The sequence below is a fragment of the Capra hircus genome, chromosome 7 (assembly GCF_001704415.2).
Source record: "Capra hircus breed San Clemente chromosome 7, ASM170441v1, whole genome shotgun sequence".
NCBI classification, from domain to species: Eukaryota; Metazoa; Chordata; class Mammalia; order Artiodactyla; family Bovidae; genus Capra; species Capra hircus.
In genome coordinates, this window is record NC_030814.1 from 38335875 (window position 1) to 38355506 (window position 19632).

General features: G+C 44.3%; 1 protein-coding gene across 2 annotated transcripts in view; it reads left to right on the forward strand.

Moving 5' to 3' along the window:
• Positions 1–19632, forward strand: part of ATP10B (ATPase phospholipid transporting 10B (putative)) — a 332336-nt gene that overhangs the window by 281836 nt on the left and 30868 nt on the right. For both annotated transcript variants that reach the window (XM_018050084.1, XM_013965740.2), the window contains 5 exons: positions 353–479; positions 3566–3750; positions 11533–11854; positions 14142–14218; positions 15516–15641. In XM_018050084.1, the coding sequence (XP_017905573.1) occupies positions 353–479; positions 3566–3750; positions 11533–11854; positions 14142–14218; positions 15516–15641 (837 nt within the window). The remainder of the gene's footprint in view (positions 1–352; positions 480–3565; positions 3751–11532; positions 11855–14141; positions 14219–15515; positions 15642–19632) is intronic.

Sequence of the window (19632 nt, forward strand, 5' to 3'; positions counted from 1 at the left end):
TCTTCTGTATAGTCCTTGGGATGGTCCATTCTTTTAAATTATTCACTTAGATAGTGTCTCTCACCCTCTACTAGCACATCAGCCCAGGTCTGTAGGGCTCTTGTCTTTCTTGATCTCTACTGTATCTACAGTACCCAGAGCACCACAGAGGGCAACAGACATTTGATGATAATGGAACATGAAGATCAATCCTTCATCAATTCAAGAATATTAAAAAAAATTTTTTAAATCATTGAGGGGAAAGCCCCATCTAATTGTATAGTGAAGCTCAAGTTGGCCTGTAGGAGTTCCAGCACAGGGGCAGGGGAAGGAGACACCCAGAGTTGTGAACAAGCCTCTTCCCATCTCATAGGTCTTGAGTGAAGAGGACTTCAGGCGATGGGCCAGTTTCCGGCGTGAGGCTGAGGCATCCCTCAACAACAGAGATGAGCTTCTCATGGAGACAGCACAGCATCTGGAGAATCAACTCACCTTACTCGGTAGCTAAAAATAAGTTTATTGTTACATTTTTAAAAGGAATGCTACAAGTTGGAAACGGCGTTCACAGCCTCGATTCTGACACTATTACCAATGTGTCTCAATTAGGAGCCTCCCTGGGGTGCCCTTCCAGGCATTTGGCACCAGTGAGCTGTGCTGAAATCCTACCAGACTCCACACCCTGCTTCCCGAGGATGCCCAGGAGTATTCCTGCACTCCCTGCTGGAGGAAGCCTGGTTGCTTCTCCTCCAGTCATTCAAATGTTTATTGAGCACCTACTGTATGCCAAGTAGCACACTAGGTCTTATGGCTACAAGAGCCACGGACGCTGCCCTTGATGATTAAATAAGTAATTTCATCAGAGTGTGGCAAGAGTGGGACTGGGAGATGTAGCTGGTGGGATGGAAGCACAAAAGGAGAAGGTGGCAACCTAGTGCAGAGCCAAGGAGGGCACAGGAGGGCTTGAGCTGATTGGAGAAAGGGAGCTCATCAAAGTGGGAGGGTGTTCCACGAGAGGGAAGGGCCTGAATGAAGGTCTGGAGGTGAGAAAGCCTGGGCTAGCCGGAGACTTAGAGGTCTGCCTTGCCTGGACCATGGAGTTTGAGGGAGACACTTGAGGTAAGAGAGGTCAGGAGGATGTAGGTTAGGAAGGGCCATGTAAGTCGTATGCTAAAGGTTTGGAAAAGGGGAGTTGAAGCAGGGACAGATTTATGTTTTACAAAAATCACTCTGACTGCTGCTATATAGAAATTAGATGGCTACCCTGGGGGAAAGATGGAAAGCACCAGCTAAGAGACAGCAGTGGATTTCTGTTGAAGGAAAAGAGTTGCCAAGGGAGAAGGGAGAAATTCCTTTTTCAGATTCGTCTCCTCACAACTTGGGAACAAGATCTAGGAAAGGCAATGCCTGCACAGCATCCACATACTGGCCACGTGGCCACGTGGAAACAGCCTCCTTTGGGAGGCAGTGCTGACCTGGGGATGAAGGCCACCTCTTGGCCCCTGCACCCCTCTGAGCCTCTCTGCCTCCTCTAGATAAATGACACTCCATCTAGCTCAGCCAGGCCGGGGTGAAGGGGAAGACCTAGGGTGTTGCTGTAAGATGACGGTAAAATCTCTCTATACTTAAAACGTGGCAGCAAGATTTAGTGGGATGAGTGGCGAGCCAGGGGAGGCAGTTTTGCACCATACCTCCTTCAGCCTTTTGTTTCCTGTGTTTGGACTGCAGAGGCCTTTGTCTGCTGTCTCACGAGACTCCCTGGAAAGCTGGTCTGGAGAACTCACTCTAACAGGAACCAGGGGGTAGCTAGTCCAGACAGCTCCAAGTACACCAGGCCACGTAATGAGTCATCCCATTAGGGCCCCTGACTCCTGCACACCTTTCCCCTTGTTTCAGGGGAGCCTTCTGGCCCCAGCTGGTGAGAAGCGCCCCTGAGCCAGTTCGGCATAAAAGAGAACACATTTGTTAGGACCTGTCGGCTTCCCTGGCTGAGAAAGGCTCTCACCACCTGTTCCATTTTCTCTCTCACACCACTAAATGTGTTTTTCCTCCTCTCTCCACTCTTCCTCCCTGTAATACACATCAGCTTCAGTCTCTCACCTTCCAGGTTAATGCTTGGAGGAAAAGATGAGGGTCAAGCGTCATTTGTCATGGGATTGTTCTCCAGTGCACTTGGGCCTGAAATACAAAATGGGCCCATTTCAGGATGGAGAGGTTTATTTTTCTTCCCTCACAGTGGCTTAGGATAGAGCAGACTGGGGCCGGGAAGAGACTTCATCCTGCCACCAAGAAACTGCCTTGCCATTCGGAAGCTACATTGCATTCACACCGGCTCTCCCAGTACAAAATGATCTTTTCAATATGCATCCAGCGTGACTGCATTGCCAACCTATTGTCACTCGGGATTATTAAAAGAAACGGCATGCTTCACTCCTGCCCAGAGTGAAATGGACAGCCATTAGTCTGTGGTCTGAAACGAATCTCAATTAAAATGCAGATTTATTTTTGCTTAATCACTTGGCAACCATTGCATGTTTGGGTATAATTCATCAAGGTTGGCTCAAAGCTTGAGACCATTCAGAAAATGATGTAACTCACATCTTTAATTCCCTCTAAGAATAGTATTTTAAAAACCCAGCTCTATTAATTCTGTGGTGAGCCCTTGCAGAGGAAAGACTTTAGTGCCCCCGTGTCTTTCCACTCCTATTGTGGCTATGCCGGTCCAGCCACACCCGCTTTCCTCTGACTCTTAGCCCTGAGCTTCATCCTGCTTCCTCCACCCTCCAATCCAGTCTCTAGAATGATCTTTTTAAATTTCAAAACTGTCCATCACTCTCCAACTTAACCCCCTTTAATTTGCTACCAAGTAAATGCCAAATCCCTTCATGCCCTGATGGGCTCTCCATGACCCAGCACCTCCCCTCCCTGCCTCATCTCTCACCCAGCTCTGCCTCCCTTTTTGTGTCATCTTCAACTCTGACCTCTGGACTTTCACTCATTCTGCTTTCTCTGCCTGGAATTCTCCTCCTTCCCCACCTTCAGGGTTTATCTTCCATGTCTGAGATTGAATGGCACTTGCAACTTCCCTGGTGGCTCAGACGGTAAAGAATCTGCCTGAAATGCAGGAGAATCTGGGTCAGGAAGATCCTCTGGAGAAGAGAATGGCAACCAACTCCAGTATTCTTGCCTGGAGAATCCCTTGGACAGAGGAGACTGGTGGGCTACAGTCCATGGGGTCTCAAAGAGTCAGACATGACTGAGCAACTAACACTTTCACTTGTTTTTCTCCTTCAGCAAGGCCTCCCCTGATCTTCTAGATGAAGTTCAAGTCTCCGGGTATATGGTTGCCTGGCACTCTGGGCTTCTCTCCTCCCATCACTCAGTTGTAAATCCTTATTCAACAGGCCTTTGAGTGCAGAGAGGGTGGGGACCAGCTCTGTCTCTGTTACTGCTGGATCCTGGGTGCTTAGCACAGCCTAGAACATGGAGATAATCAATAATCACTGCCTGGTTTGATAGGGCCTTGGGGAGATTAAGCAGCTCCTTTTCCCAACAGAAATGTGAGCTATGCTGTCTTTCCTCATTCCAGGAGCCACTGGGATTGAAGACCGGCTGCAGGAAGGTGTTCCAGACACCATCGCTGCTCTGCGGGAGGCTGGGATCCAGCTCTGGGTCTTGACTGGAGATAAGCAGGAGACTGCGGTCAACATCGCCTATGCATGCAGACTCTTAGACCAGACGGACACCGTTTACTCCATTAACACAGAGAGTCAGGTGAGGCCAAAGTAGAGCCCAGATGTCCAGGTGCAGAGTGACACCTAGGCCAACAGGAGACAGGATTACGGGTACCCAGGGGCAGCACCACCCACCCCGCCCAAATCTTGGCCCTCCAGCAGTCCTGGTCCTCTGCTTCATCCCCACACATGGTTGACAGGTCTATTTATATTCGTCTAGCAAAACATAGTAGCAAGGTGCAGCTCTCCCAAATCCCACACTTCGCCTGTCTCCCCATTCTGAATATGAGAAACTGAGGCCCACAGAGGGGCTGAGTCACTGCCCAGGGCCACCATCTGGTCTCTATAGATAGACTAAGCCTCGAGCACCCTTCTCTGGCCAGGCAGTGCTGTTTGCATCATTCCAGACTGTCTGCTCACAGAGTCTCAGTTGTTAATTTCTTATACTTTGGATTAACTCATCCATTGAAAAACCCTACCTAAATTGACATGGTTCTGAGTTTAAATTTTCGGCTCCAATTTGTAATACCAAACTGGTTGCCACAGAATGAAATCTGAAGAAAATAGTACACAAGACCTGTATGCTTTGATGGGATGGGAGAGAGAGAAAGATAAGCCAAGTTCAAAAATTGCAATTTTCAGCCTTAATAGGTTGTGAGTGGCAGGGAACAATGTTTGGAGAAAGAGGGCTGTGTAACGTCTAAAGAAGTGTATTTAAAGTTGCAATGGTTTTTCTATTTAGGAGGAAAACTCTATTTTCAGGAAGTAAACTGAAGAAAGTAAAATTTCACTAGCTCCTTGGCTGATGAACATGGAAGTAGGTGTTGGCTCAGTTGCCTCTATCAAAGGGAGTAGTGCTGGAATAGATGTGGAGTTGGAACAAGAAAGACACTGGGTTGTGGGGGTGGTAGGTGGAGGGCACTGGAGACCTAGAACATTCCATGGGGAGAAGGATGGAGAGAGGGAGGAAGATGAGAGATGAGAAGAACAGCACAGAGAGGCAGGAAGGATGACAGAATCTCACTCCTTCGCTTTTGCCTGAGGCTGATCTGGACCTGAAACAGATGCTTACAAGTTTCAGTTTGGTTTTCATTCAATGAAGAATCCATGTAATTTTTTAAAAAGAAGTGGTGTATCCTAATAAAAAATGCCAGAGACCCTAAAGTGGCCTAAAGATGAATTAGGAAAATCACTTACTTTCTTGTCAGGTGCACAGACTATGCTATGATTAGATGAAACCCTGGTGAATTTTCAAGATGAAAATAATCTCAGGGAAATCTTGGCATTAATATTATGCTCAAGAAAGAAAATAATTTGCATCTTGCTTGAGTGCTTGATCCCTGTAACAGTGTAGATGTCTGCCTGCCCAGCTTGCAACGGCAATTCCATTTGCAGTGATCATTTCACTTCCAGGAGGAGGACATCAACATGCCTGTGAGTCCTCCTGAGAGGGGTGGAGTGGTTTTCTGTAGATTCTGTTAAATGCAATGCCTTCCTGTAAGAAGCTAAGGATGTTTGTTGATTAATTAGCTGAAGTTCCCAAGAAACAGCAGCTCACACCCAAATTGAGCTCAGTCACTGTTAACCATTTTAAAGATGTCCCTGACCCTCCAAGGTGGTACCTGAATGTTGAGCACTGCCCACACCCCTGGGCCCACTAAAGCTGAAAGATTAGGCTTTCTCATCCTGTTGAAAAAGTCATGAGTACAGAGATAGCACAGAGTCAGCATCACTAACTCAAACGTCATGAGTTTGAGCAAACTCCAGGAGATAGTGAAAGACAGGAAAGCCTGGCATGCTGCAGTCCATGGGGTCGCAAAGGGCTGGACATGACTTATGACTGACCAACAGCAACAGAGAGATGTTAAGACAGAAATGGGGGAAATCCATTCTAAAGCTGACTTATTTATATCCCACTTTAATGTAATTACATATTCTGTACTCATTTTTTCCGATAGTTTTAATCTGTTTGATTCTATATACATTGATTTCAGTTCAGTTCAGTTCAGTCACTCAGTCGTGTCCAACTCTTTGCGACCCCATGAATCGCAGCATGACAGGCCTCCCTGTCCATCACCATCTCCTGGAGTTCACTCAGACTCACGCCCATCGAGTCCGTGATGCCATCCAGCCATCTCATCCTCGGTCGTCCCCTTCTCCTCCTGCCCCCAATCTCTCCCAGCATCAGAGTCTTTTCCAATGAGCCAACTCTTCACATGAGGTGGCCAAAGTACTGGAGCTTCAGCTTTAGCATCATTCCTTCCAAAGAAATCCCAGGGTTGATCTTCAGAATGGACTGGTTGGATCTCCTTGCAGTCCAAGGGACTCTCAAGAGTCTTCTCCAACACCACAGTTCAAAACCATCAATTCTTCGGTGCTCAGCCTTCTTCACAGTCCAACTCTCACATCCATACATGACCACAGGAAAAACCATAGCCTTGACTAGACGGACCTTAGTCAGCAAAGTATTGTCTCTTCTTTTGAATATACTATCTAGGTTTGTCATAACTTTTCTTCCAAGGAGTAAGTGTCTTTTAATTTCATGGCTGCAGTCACCATCTGCAGTGATTTTGGAGCCCAAAAAAATAAAGTCTGACACCATTTCCACTGTTTCCCCATCTATTTCCCATGAAATGATGGGACCGGATGCCATCATCTTCATTTTCTGAATGTTGAACTTTAAGCCAACTTTTTCGCTCTCCTCTTTCACTTTCATCAAGAGGCTTTTTAGCTCCTCTTCATTTTCTGCCATAAGGGTGGTGTCATCTCCATATCTGAGGTTATTGATATTTCTCCCAGCAATCTTGATTCCAGCTTGTGTTTCTTCCAGTCCAGCGTTTCTCGTGATGTATTCTGCATAGAAGTTAAATAAGCAGGGTGACAATATACAGCCTTGACATACTCCTTTTCTTATTAGGAACCAGTCTGTTGTTCCATGTCCAGTTCTAACTGTTTCTTCCTGACCTGCATACAGATTTCTCAAGAGGCAGGGCAGGTGGTCTGGTATTCCCATCTCTTTCAGAATTTTCCACAGTTTATTGTGATCCACACAGTCAAAGGCTTTGGCATAGTCAATAAAGCAGAAATGGATGTTTTTCTGGAAAAGAAATGCAAAAAAGCAAAATGGCTGTCTGGGGAGGCCTTAAAAATAGCTGTGAAAAGAAGAGAGGAGAAAAGCAAAGGAGAAAAGGAAAGATATAAGCATCTGAATGCAGAGTTCCAAAGAATAGCAAGAAGAGATAAGAAAGCCTTCTTCAGCGATCAATGCAAAGAAATACATTGATTTAGGACTATTGTTTCTTTGTTATGTATCTTAAAGTGATAAGCAAGTTACGAGACCTTTCAAAACTTCAGGGTTCTCATCCATAAAACGAGAGAATTACCAACCCATCACTGGAAGTGTTAATCTGTCAAGGAATTTTAGAAGGGCCTATATAGTATTAGATGTTGTTGCTTAGTCACTCAGCCACGTCCAACTCTTTTGTGACCCCATGGGCTGTAGGCCACCAGGCTCCTCTGTCCATGGAATTCTCCAGGCAAGAATTATCGAGTGGTTGCCATTCCCTTCTCCAGGGGATCTTCTTGACCCAGGGATCAAACTTGTGTCTCCTGCATTGGCAGGCAGATTCTTTACCACCGAGCCACCAGAGGAACCCATAGTGTTAGATAGGAACTAGTAATAGCAACTATTATTATCACAACAACATATATTGAAGACTTATTGTGGTCCAGATACTATACTTCGCCAAACTTCAGTCTTCTCATCTGTAAGATGGGGAATTAAAAAGTTTTATTTCAGAGGCTATTGGGAGGATTAAATAAGATCATAGAAGAAAAATAGTTATTAACACAGGATGTGTATGAGCTAACAAATTACCCCTAAACTTAGTAGCTGAAAACAGTGGACACTTATTATCCCACACTGTTTATGAGTTAGGAGTCCAGGAGCACTTAGCTGGCTACCTCTGGTTCACGATCTCTCTTGAGGTTGTAGTCAGGGATGTGAGCTCATCTAAAGGCTCAATGGGATGGGTCATTTGGGGATGGGGAGTCCTCCTCCTTCCAAGTTCATGGAAATGATTGTGAGTAGGCTTCAGTTCCTCTCCATAGAGATGCTTCACAACATGGCAGCTGGTTTCCCCCAGGGTAAGCCATTCAAGAGAGAGAATGAGAAAGAGTGCCAAATTGTAGCCACAGTCTTTTGATAGACTGATCTGGGAAGTGACAATCCATCACTTTTGCAAAATTTTCTTCATTAGAAAGGAAATATTAGTCATAATGACAATCAAGGGTTGGAGATTACACAAAGAAGGACATGACTATCAGGAGGTATAGGGATCACTGAGAACCATCTTATAGACTGCCTGTCTCCACACCTGACAGATACTAAAGGTTAAATGAATGGTAACAATTGTGATTATTATGTAGACAGTTTGAAGGAAGTACATTCAGAGACTTTATTTTGAAGCTTCTGTTTCTAATGATTTGCTGCAGTCATATATTGGAGGAATTTATAGGCATACCTCATTTTATTACACTTCACAGATACTGTGTTTTTTACAAATTGAAGTTTCATGGAATTGAGCAAGTCTGTTAATGCCTTCTTTCCAAAAGCATTTGGTCACTCTTGGTCTCTGTGTCACATTTTAGTAATTCTCACAGTACTTCAAGCTCTTTCATTATTATTGTATTTGTCATGGTGATCTGTGATCAGTGATCTTGCTGTTTTAGGGTGCCACAAACTATGCCTGTATTAGATGGTGAACTTAATCAATAAATGTTGTGTGTGTTCCGAGTGCTCTACCATCCAACTGTTCTCCATCTCTCTCCCTTTCTTCAAGTCTCCTTATTCCCTAAGACGCAACAGTATTGAAATTAGGCCAGTTAATAACCTTCCAGTGGCCTCCAGGTGTTTAAGTGAGAAGGAAAGTACACCTTTAGCTTTAAACCAAATGCTAAAGATGGTAAAGCGTCTGCCTACAATGCAGGAGACCTGGGTTCGATCCCTGCGTGGGGAAGATCCCCTGGAGAAGGAAATGGCAACCCACTCCAGTACTCTTGCCTGGAAAATCCCATGGAGCAAGGAGCCTGGTAGGCTACAGTCCATGGGGTCACAAAGAGTCAGACACGACTGAGCGACTTCACTTCATTTCACAATGAAGAAGGCATGAAGAAAGCCAACAGAGTCCAAAACTAGGCCTCTTGTGCCAAACAGTTAGCTAAGTTCTGAATGCAAAGGAAAAGTTCCTGAAGGAAATTAAAAGTGCCACTCCAGTGAACACACAAATGATAAGAAAGAGAAACAGCCTTATTGCTGATAAAGAGAACGTTTTAGTGATCTAGAGAGATCAAGCCAGCCACAACGTTGCCTTAAGCCAAAGCCTAAGCTAGAGCAAGGCTTTAACTTTCTTCAATTCTACGAAGGCTGAGAAAGGTAAAAACCTGCAGAAGAAAAATCTGAAGCTAGCAGTGGTTGGTTCATGAGGTTTAAGGAAAGAAGTCATCTTCGTCACGTAGAAGTACAAGATGAAGCACTGAGTGTAGAAGCTGCAGCAAGTTATCCAGACGATCTAGCTAAGATCATTAATGAAGGTGGCTGCTCTAAAGAACAGATTTTCAATGTAGACAAAACAGCCATGTATTGGGGAAAATGTGCTGTCTAGGACTCTAGTTAGAAAGAACTCAATGCCTGGCTTCAAAGGACAGGCTGACTCTCTTGGACTAATGTGTCTCCTGACTTTAAGTTGAACCCAGTGCTCACTTACCATTCCAAAAATTATAGAACCCTTAAAAATTACGTTAGATCTACTCTACCTGTGCTCCATAAAGGGGACAACAAAAGACCAGATGACAGCACATCTGGTTTACTGAATTCAGTAAACATTGTTTACTGAATACTTTAAGCCCACTATTGAGATCGACTGCTCAGAAAAAAGATTCCTTTCAAAATATTACCACTCATTGACAATGCACCTGGTCACCCAAGAGCTCTGATGGAGATGTACAATGAGATTAATTTTGTTTTCATGCCTGCTGACACAACACTCATTCTGTACATACCTGTACGCTTTTTTAGATGTAATGTTACTGTATGCTTAATAGACTGCAATATAAACATAACTTTTATTTGGCCTGGGAAACCAAAAAATTCATGTGACTCACTTTATTGCAGTAGTCTAGAACCAAACCCACGATATCTCCAAGGTATGCCTATATATAAATTGTGCTAACCCCAGCTTCCAGCAAGGACTACTTTGCTCTCTTTCCCAGAGAAATGCTTCAGCTGTAATCACCTACTTCTGAACTACTTCCTGTGGCCCCTCTGGGTCCTATGCATGCCCTATTGCTTGCAATGCTCAGTTTAGCATCCCCTAAAGGAAGGCCCCAGAATAATGAACTGCAGTTCTACTCACTTCAGAAGAAATTATTCCAAATAGTCTTAGAAGCTCCTAGATCAATGGTCTTCAAACTTGCCATTTCAGAACAAACCACAATTTTTGTCTAAATCCATATAATACCTATACTGTTATTTATTTAATAACTTCACTTAAATAGACTGAAATTTTTTTAATTTCTTTTTAGAAGAATTTTTTAGCAGCACAATAAATGAAATATCATCTCTTGCCATGGATAAAAGAACACTGCTAAGTAAAGACCCTGTGAACAAAACAATGCAATTTAAATTGGTATTCCAGCTGACTGTCACAACTTTTCTCTATCTTTATTTAAAAGTGATGTTTACATAAATGAAAGAGGTATTAAGGATATGTTTAGGTCCAAATCTGTCTTTATCTTTGATACAATCAAAAGTAGTGGAGAAGAATTGATAAGAGAAAATAGCTTCTTCCCCATATTTCAAGATAAACATCAGAAAAAATAAGTTTCTTTAAACCAATAAGACTCATCAGTTCAGTTCAGTTTAGTCACTCAGTCACGTCCAACTCTTTGAGACCCCATGAATCACAGCACGCCAGGCCTCCCAGTCCATCACCAACTCCCAGAGTTCACTCAAACTCATGTGCATCGAGTTGGTGATGCCATCCAGCCATCTCATCCTCTGTCATCCCCTTCTCCTCCTGCCCCCAATCCCTCCCAGCATCAGGGTCTTTTCCAATGAGTCAACTCTTCGCATGAGGTGGCCAAAGTATTGGAGTTTCAGCTTTAGCATCAGTCCTTCCAATGAACACCCAGGACTGATCTCTTTTAGGATGGTATACATGGTCAGTTTCAACCAGTGTGACCAATACATTTGTACCAATGATAAATAAACAATGTATTTTTTCAATTACAAAGCCACAAGTTGAATCATAATGATCTGCCTCCACTACTAAATTGGATGACTTTGAACAACTTACTAAGGATTTCAGTTTCAATTTCCTCATCTCTAAGCTAAAGTCAGTATTACCCACCCTACCTACCATACAGGTATGTTCTGAGGCACAAAGGAGAAGGGAAATGATTTGTAAGAAATGAAAAGCCCAATACCAGCCTAACGCATTGCCATCATTTACCATCTCATCAGTATCATTTATAAATGATACCATCCCTGTATCAGTCCCCATCTTACTGAGCTCTCTTCACTCTCATTCCCAAGCTCACTCTCTCTTTGGGCCATTAATGTGGCTCCAAGTTATTCTTGCTCTGATGCTGTTTGAAATACTGCAGAGAAATGTCAAAATCAGAGAGTGATTCCCAGGCCATCTCTATGGTAGTAGAGTTTTATAACTCTTTTACCAGAGGATAAAGTGAGGCTTTTAACCTATGTTTCCAGTGTTGCTTACTAACACCAAACTGATTATTCTGCTCTTTATACTCTTTACAGGAAACGTGCAACTCCATCCTCAACTTGGCACTGGAAGAGGTAAAGCAATGCCATGGACCTCTGAAGCCAGGCGGCAAGCTCTCTGGGTTCCGTCTACCTTCTGCGACACCACCCCCCGCCTCAGGAGCTCCGGCTCCAGATGTTGGATTGGTCATCGACGGGAAGACGCTAAATGCCATTTTCCAGGGAAAACTGGAGGAGAAATTTCTGGAGTTGACCCGGTATTGCCGCTCTGTCCTGTGCTGCCGCTCCACCCCGCTGCAGAAGAGCATGTTGGTCAAGCTGGTGCGGGACAGGCTGAGAGCCATGACCCTTTCCATAGGTACCTGGCATGTAGGGATGGGAGGGGGAGGGGGACTGGGCAAGGCCACTCTGACATGACACCTGGACCAGAGCCGGGAGGTCAGGCGTCACAGTCAGGATGCTGAGGCTGAGGGCGCTGTCAAAGTGACAGTCAAGGCATGACAGCAGACAGACAGGCTGAGCAGAACGGGAGAGCAAACCCAGGTTCTCTGCTAAGGAAACGTCAGGACTTGGATGGAGGCCAAAGCCAAGTTCAGAACATCCAGGTAGATCAGTATACACTCATGTTCCCTCAGTTCTGGGATGCAGACCATGCCCCCTTCAATTCTAATGCCATGCACACCGGTGTCTGTGGACTTGATATTCTGCTGAATGTGGGGAGATTTTAAAAGTGGAGCCTGCCCCACATTTAAATGAATGTATATACATTCATTTCTAAATACAAGACTCCGCATAAAGCATACCCTCAATAAATGGTGGCTTGTAGGTTGATGAAAAATTCCTTATAGGAGATTAAATTTTAGTCGTGGTTGAAGCAGAGAAATTAAAACTGTCCTTACTTCAAACCTTCCAGAAACATCCAAACCTGGATTATAAGAATCTTTGTGATCTGGATTCCATTACCTCTCCAGCTACGTGCCTCCCCCCGACATTCAGCCGTAGGAAGCTGCTTACCATTCTCCAGGATCCTCATTCTCTCTCACCTCCTGGCCTTTGCTCAAGTCATTTCCTCTGTAAAACCTCCTCTAATCACACCAACGTTCCTTTACTGTACACTCTGCTGGCTGCACAGCACTGTTATGACTTGGCGATGGGCTGCCCAGGAGACCACGAGTTCCTTGAATGGAGGGACAATGTCAGTCTTACTTAATTCCATCCTGTACTCAGCACACACCAAGCACATGGTAAACATTGCTTTCATTTAGGGACATCCTAACAGATGATTCAGGTTTTCTTCCTCCTACACAGATATGGAAAGAAAGTTTCTTTCCTGGCATTTCAAATAAGAGACCTACTTTACATGGTTATTGGTTTTTTGTTTTTTCACGGGGGTACAGGGTTGGTTTTTGGTTTTTTTCCCTCTTGGTCTTCAGGTAAAAGCAGTTCAAAACCAGGAAAAAAAAAAAAAAAAAGGAGGGGATAGGCAGAAAGAATACAGGGAGCAGAGTTTTACCAACTGCATCCTAATTTTAATCCCTAAATTGTCCTCTTGAAAGCTTCAGACACATTTAAGGCAATAGCCCAGGATTACTCCCTGAAGTAAAGGGCTGGCTTCAGTGCCACCACAGCAGAAACAAAACCAGCAGGGCAAAAAATAGGATTCCACACCCCTCTTCCCCTGGCTTGCCAACAGAAGAGGTTAAAGGGCAGGTTTGTTCTGCCACGGGGGAGAGGAAAAGTATGCACTGCTATGCTAGCAAGGAAAACATCCTTACAAGAGTAACAGCTAGTTACAATGGCAGCATTTTTAAGATTAATAAATTTTGTTGCTAGACAATTAGGAGAAAATTCTCTCTCTCAATTGCGTATTCTTTATAATATCATATATTTCCACACTATTATGAGACCCTACTAGAAAAACAGGCGGGGCCAGGAGAGAAAGGAAGTCATTTCAGTCTATAAATTGTGGCCCTCGGGCTGAGTTTAGCCCACTGCATGTTTCTGTAGAGATGCTAAGAATGGATTTTGTGTTTTTACTGGTAAAATGTGTAAAAATCTGTTTGTCATTCAGAAAGAACACTTGTTCAGTATTGCATCTTGGCCCACAAAGCCTAAAATATTTATCATTTGGCCCTTTACAGAAAAAGTTTGCTCAACTTTAGTCTGAAGGATAAGGCATTGGAAAAAGCCAGGCTTGTGAAAAAGATCTCACGGTTGACAGAGTTGTTCTGTCCAAAATGGTTGCCACCTGCTATGTGTGGCTATTCAGTGTTACACTTCAAACTAAACAGAAATTCACCATTCACATTTCAGCATTCATAGGAGGCTAATGGTTTTCAAATTGGACAATAAAGAACAGGACATTTCTATCACACAGAAATCCATTTGACAATGCTGGTATGAAGGTGGCATGTGAAGGTATGTATTTGTTCAACGATAAAAGAAAAGTAGGGTTTCTTGTCCAAAGAGGAAAAGACATCTCTCAGGCTAAGTGACTGTAAGGGTGGCTTCTCCAGAGGACTATTCAAAGCAACATTAAAAGGATTCAATTATGTGCAAACGGAGACAATCTAGAGCCACTTGTATAAAGCTTCTCATTGTCTCACAGCAGTTGGACCAGGATCTCACGACTACTTTCCTTTCAGGTGATGGAGCAAATGATGTAAGCATGATTCAAGCTGCCGATATTGGGATTGGAATATCTGGACAGGAAGGCATGCAGGTATCAGTGGCTTCAACTCTTCTTGTTACTTTCTTACTCTCCTTTATCCTTGTTGGTGAATTATTCCCCCTCAGTGTTGGAGGAACTCCTAAAGAGCTTTGCAGAATTTTCATCTGAGAGGCAGGGGGCTTCCCTGCCCATACATAACCTCTATCACCACATCCCTACTGGCCAGTCCTTCAGAATAGAGATCAAATGATGCTTGGCTTTTTACAGACAGCTGACTATACCTGTATGCTAAAGCCAAATAGTACTCAGCCATTCAGGAAAAACTAAGTTTCCCCCTGATTCCATGTTTCCTCCCTGCAACCCCTACCCACATCAAGGTTGCAATACCCTTTGTGAGCAACTGGAAAACAATTTTCAATTGCCATTTTAGCTGTGATGGCTAGATGGACCTACACATTGCTTGTACCAAAATTACTCAAAATTCAGCCTGGAACAAGCATACCAACTTGAGCTGCTGTGTTCCCCATTAAGACAGACCCCACTTGGTAGTTTTGAACCATTAACAACTGTGTTCCCACCACCAGCACAGACATCAGGTGTTACCTAAATTTGTTGGTGAGGAGGAACGAACATTGTCACTTTTTGAGTGTCTATCATAGCCTAGCACTCTATTTGCACTTCGCATTTATTACCCCAGTTTCTGCAGTCACTACCACCCTGTGTGTTAGGGATTGTCATTCCACTTTTTTCTGATGAGGAAACAGGCTGAGAGAGGTTAAACACCTTGACCAAGACTCTGACTAGGATTTATAACCAGGCATGTCCAAACCTCTTACTCTGAAAAGTAATATGAAGTGGGTCTAGTTCTGAGTCATCCCAAGGGCAGAAGACACATTTTGGCTCTGCAGAAAGAAACAGCTATCCCACCAGCAGCTCCACCTGAGACTGGAGTGGAAGGCCTGCCTCGGGAGGTGGCCAAGGGTATCGAGAGGTTTGAGGATAATTTGCACGGAAGCCCCCAGTCTCTGCTCAACCATCACGTGCCTAGCATGGCGCTCAACACACACTGGTTCATAGTAAATGCTTGTTGGATAAGTGGAAGGAGGGGAAGAGCCAGACCAGACCACTGGTCCCTTCTGGCCGCCCTCCTTGGATTCTAGTGAGATCCAGATTTCCCAGAGGAGGGGCTGGGGAGTGTCAGAGTCCAAAAAGTCATCCAAGGGTGTGACAAAGGGTCTTTCAGGCCTTACCTACTGCAGACCTTAGAACAGAGCACCACCCTCAGGGGAGCCTCTTTGGTCCATTAGCAGCCGTGGACGGAAGCCGATATGTCTGCTCTGCCTCTCAGGCTGTCATGTCCAGCGACTTTGCCATCTCCCGCTTCAGACACCTCAAGAAGCTGCTGCTTGTGCATGGCCACTGGTGTTACTCACGCCTGGCCAGGATGGTGGTATACTACTTCTACAAGAACGTGGTAAGTAGCCTGGCTGCAAGCTCCCACCCTGCTCCCAGGCAGACAGAGCATCTCAGCATAAGGGAATGAGTCAGGCTGACCTGGATTTTGAATCCTGCAACTGTCCCTTAGCAGCTCAGTGACCTTGTACTTATGAAGTCTCTCAGTCATGTTTGACTCTTTGCAACCCCATGGACTGAGGCCTACCAGGCTCCTCCATCCATGAGATTTTTCAGGCAAGAGTACTGGAGTGGGTTGCCATTTCCTTCTCCCAGAGATCTTCCCGACCCAGGGATCGAACCCAGGTCTCCCATATTGCAGGCAGACACTTTACCATCTGAGCCACCAGGGAACCTTGGGCAAGACAATTCAGTTCTCTGGGCCTCAATTTCTTCTTTGATAAAATGAGGCCAGTACTATTCAGTGAGGTTATTGTGACTAGCAATGCTATCTGGAAAGCAGGTGGCGCATAAGCAGTACTGTGAGTAGTTCCAAGCATGCACTGGAGTCAGATCAGATTTGATTCAAATAGAGGTTCCTATATTCAGCAATGGCTTCATACCTTCGTTTTCCCATCTGAAAAATGGGGATGATGATAGTAGCTTTCTCATATGCTTGCTATGAAGATGAAATGACAGCTTGTGTAGAAAGTGATTGGCATGTAGTGATCACCTCTAAAATTAGCCATTCTTTTTTTATCATTGGTACTGCTATTGTAACTCTCAGAGGGACTCCATAATTGAGCTTTCTGACTGCAAGGAGGAAGGACTGGAAGATCAGCTAGTGTGTCTTGTAGCTTAGGTTTCCTCCCCAGATAGAGACAGACCAATGCAAGAGCCCCATTCTGCCTCTTGGGAGAGTGAAGAGAAAGCTTTAGGACTGGAATCCTGGGCTTCCACCCAAGACCCTACATATCACTTCAGCATTGCCAGCCTTCCCAGCCAGGACTTGTCATTTCTTTAGGGGTCCAGTGATTAAAACTCTGTACTTCCAGTGCAGAGAACATGGGTTCAATCCCTGATCAAAGGGAGAGATCCCCCATACTGTGTGATACAGCCAAAAATAATTTTTTTTAAGTATCTATTTGCAAAAATATTTAGAGTACAGTGATCATCTGGGTTTTAGTCTGGCCTGACTTTAATATGCTGTGTGAACTTGAGTTACTTAACTTCTCTGAGCCTTGATTCCCTCATCAATAACATGGGGGACTAGGACTCTATCTGTCCTCAGAGACCATTATCAAGAGGCTTTATCATCAGAGCTCTGGTAGCATGTAGCACTACATAAATAGTCATTATGAGCTATTATTGATTCTCTAAAAAAAAACGTGTATTTCTGTCTTGTTGATAAGGGCCCAAAGCAGGCACACACCAGCTGAGGTATTAAAACTGTCGGAGGCTGTTGTTTGCAAAGCACGTGATTAACAATGGGCATAGGAAGAAGCCAGAGCACTGCCTTACTAAGTGAGGAAACAGGGTCTGCGTTTCCCATTATCCAGTTCAGGGACCTTTAAATAATTCCCAGGAGACTCCAGATAGAATCCTGTTTGCATAAGGAAAAGGGGAGGATTAAGACCAGAGTGATGGAAAGGAAACGTATCAGGCCAATAGAAATTACAAAATGGCATATATCTGTTCTCCCAGTCCTGCTTTCAGGCACCGTCATAGTTACCCTGACTCGGGAATAAGCATTTCTGTGCAGAGTTCAATGTATATGTAAATAAGCAGCATGACAACTAATAATGTAAATTTGAGAAACTGTATGGCACCATGATTTCAACAAGTCTATGCAAACAAGTCTCTGACTTGAAAGACTGCTTATTTAGAATTTAAAATTCCCCCATTTAACGTTTTTTTCTCCTTGTCTCCAAAAGAATCATTCTTTTGAATAAGCACAACTTCTCTGCATTAAATTTGTGAAATAGAAAAGGAAACGTTTCCAGCCAGCCATGCTTTCAAAGCTTAAATGATATTTATTTCCAGCCCGATGCCGTGCTTGAAATTTCAATACCGATGCCGTATTATCTCCCCTTTGCAATTAGAGGGTGGAGAACTATGACTTCCACATCCGAAACCAATTTCAGAGGGGATTAAAACTCTGCTTGCTCTGAAATGTGAACAATGAATTAATTATGCACTGTAGCTTCTTGGGAGGAAAAGCAGACACCCAATCTCAGCCATGCCATCTGCCATCACGGAGTTCAGCACTCTCCCCTCGGGGTGCAGGGATTTCAGCCAGGCAGAGCAAGTAGAATCAAGCAAGGTCCTAACATGACCTGCGGGGGAAGGAAACACACTTTCATGTTCAAACTCCAGGTTGGCTGTTAGGACAATAGAACTACCAAGATGTAATTCGTTTATTCAGATAATTATTGAACAGTATCAGGCATTGGATATGGAGCAGACATCTAGATAGATATGTTCCCTGCTCTCGTGAGGTGTATGGTCTAAATCAGGGCTTAGCAAACTTTTTCTACAAAGGGTCTAATCATCAATATGATCTGCTTGGTGGAAGTACAGCCTCTGTCACTCTGTTACACCAGCTCAGCTCCACTCTAGCTGCTACAGACAATATGCAAATGAATCACTGTGACTGTCCCAGTAAAACTTTATTTATGGCTGGACTTGACAAGCAGAATGTAGTTTGTCACCGCCTGGTTTCAATAAATCTTCTCAAAATGTGGTTCTTGGATCAGCAGCATTAGCATCATACTGATGCTTGTTAAAAATGGAATCCTTGGCCTGCACTCCAGGCCATCTACCTTGGAATCTGCATTGTCAGAAAGATCCCTGGGTGATCCTAAAGGAACCTTAAAGCTTGACAAGCACTGGAACAGGGGGAAAGAAATGAAAACTTTTAAAACATTTTCTTGGTGTATCTCCCCTAGAGGAAGATCAGGGTGCCATGAACATATTGCCAGAAGACTTTAACCCAATCAATCCAGAAGAAAGTAGCATTTAAGCTATTGCCTGAAAGACAAGATGCAACTATGAGTTACTCCATTCCCTGACAAAGGAGGAGACGTTTGACAACCTCAGTCCTTACAGGAAATATTTCAGGAAGTTTACTCATCATTTCATAACGTATGTTTTATCTAATTCCAAAACGAAGCATAAGTGACTTTCAGTAAAAAACGCAAGGCAGTAAGGAAGTTATAAAGGAAGCGTAAGCGTGTAGATCAGGAACCATAAAGGGAGGAGTTTGGTCACACCTGTAGCCTGGGATACTGTGCCAAGTATTTAAACACATGTTCAAATTGTTTGTTACATTCAACAGACATGAATGACTCTGTCAGATTGCTTATATAAGTTTCTAAAAGCTGACTTTCACTTTTGTATCATGGACCAGTAACAGACATTCCTGGGTCAACACAGGCCCAGCACGGAAGCAGCACTGGTGCGCTGTGCAGACGTGCACGTGCGCTCACTCGCGTTGGACTCTGACCCCATGGACTGCAGGCCACCGGGCTCCTCTGTCCATGGGACTTCCCAGGCAAGCATACTGGAGTGGGTTGCCATTTCCTACTCCAAGGGGTCTTCCCGACCCAGGGATCGAACCCATGTCTCCTGCATTGGCAGCTGGATGCTTTACCACTGAGCTATATGGGTGTACTGTGCATATGTCTCTAATTGAAAATCCCTGGTGGAGCAGTAAAATGATATGGTAGTAACAGTCCAAGAGAGAAGGTCAGAAATCTTGAATTCTTTTTTATATTTAGATTTAGTACAGCTTCACATTTTTATGTTAGATTCAGTTCAGTTCAGTTGCTCAGTTGTGTCTGACTCTTTGCGACCCCATGAATCCCAGGCCTCCCTGTCCATCACCAACTCCTGCAGTTCACTCAAACTCATGTGCCTCGAGTCAGTGATGCCATCTAGCCATCTCATCCTCTGTCGTCCCCTTCTCCTCCTGCCCCCAAACCCTCCCAGCACCAGAGTCTTTTCCAATGAGTCAACTCTTCGCATGAGGTGGCCAAAGTACTGGAGTTTCAGCTTTAGCATCAGTCCTTCCA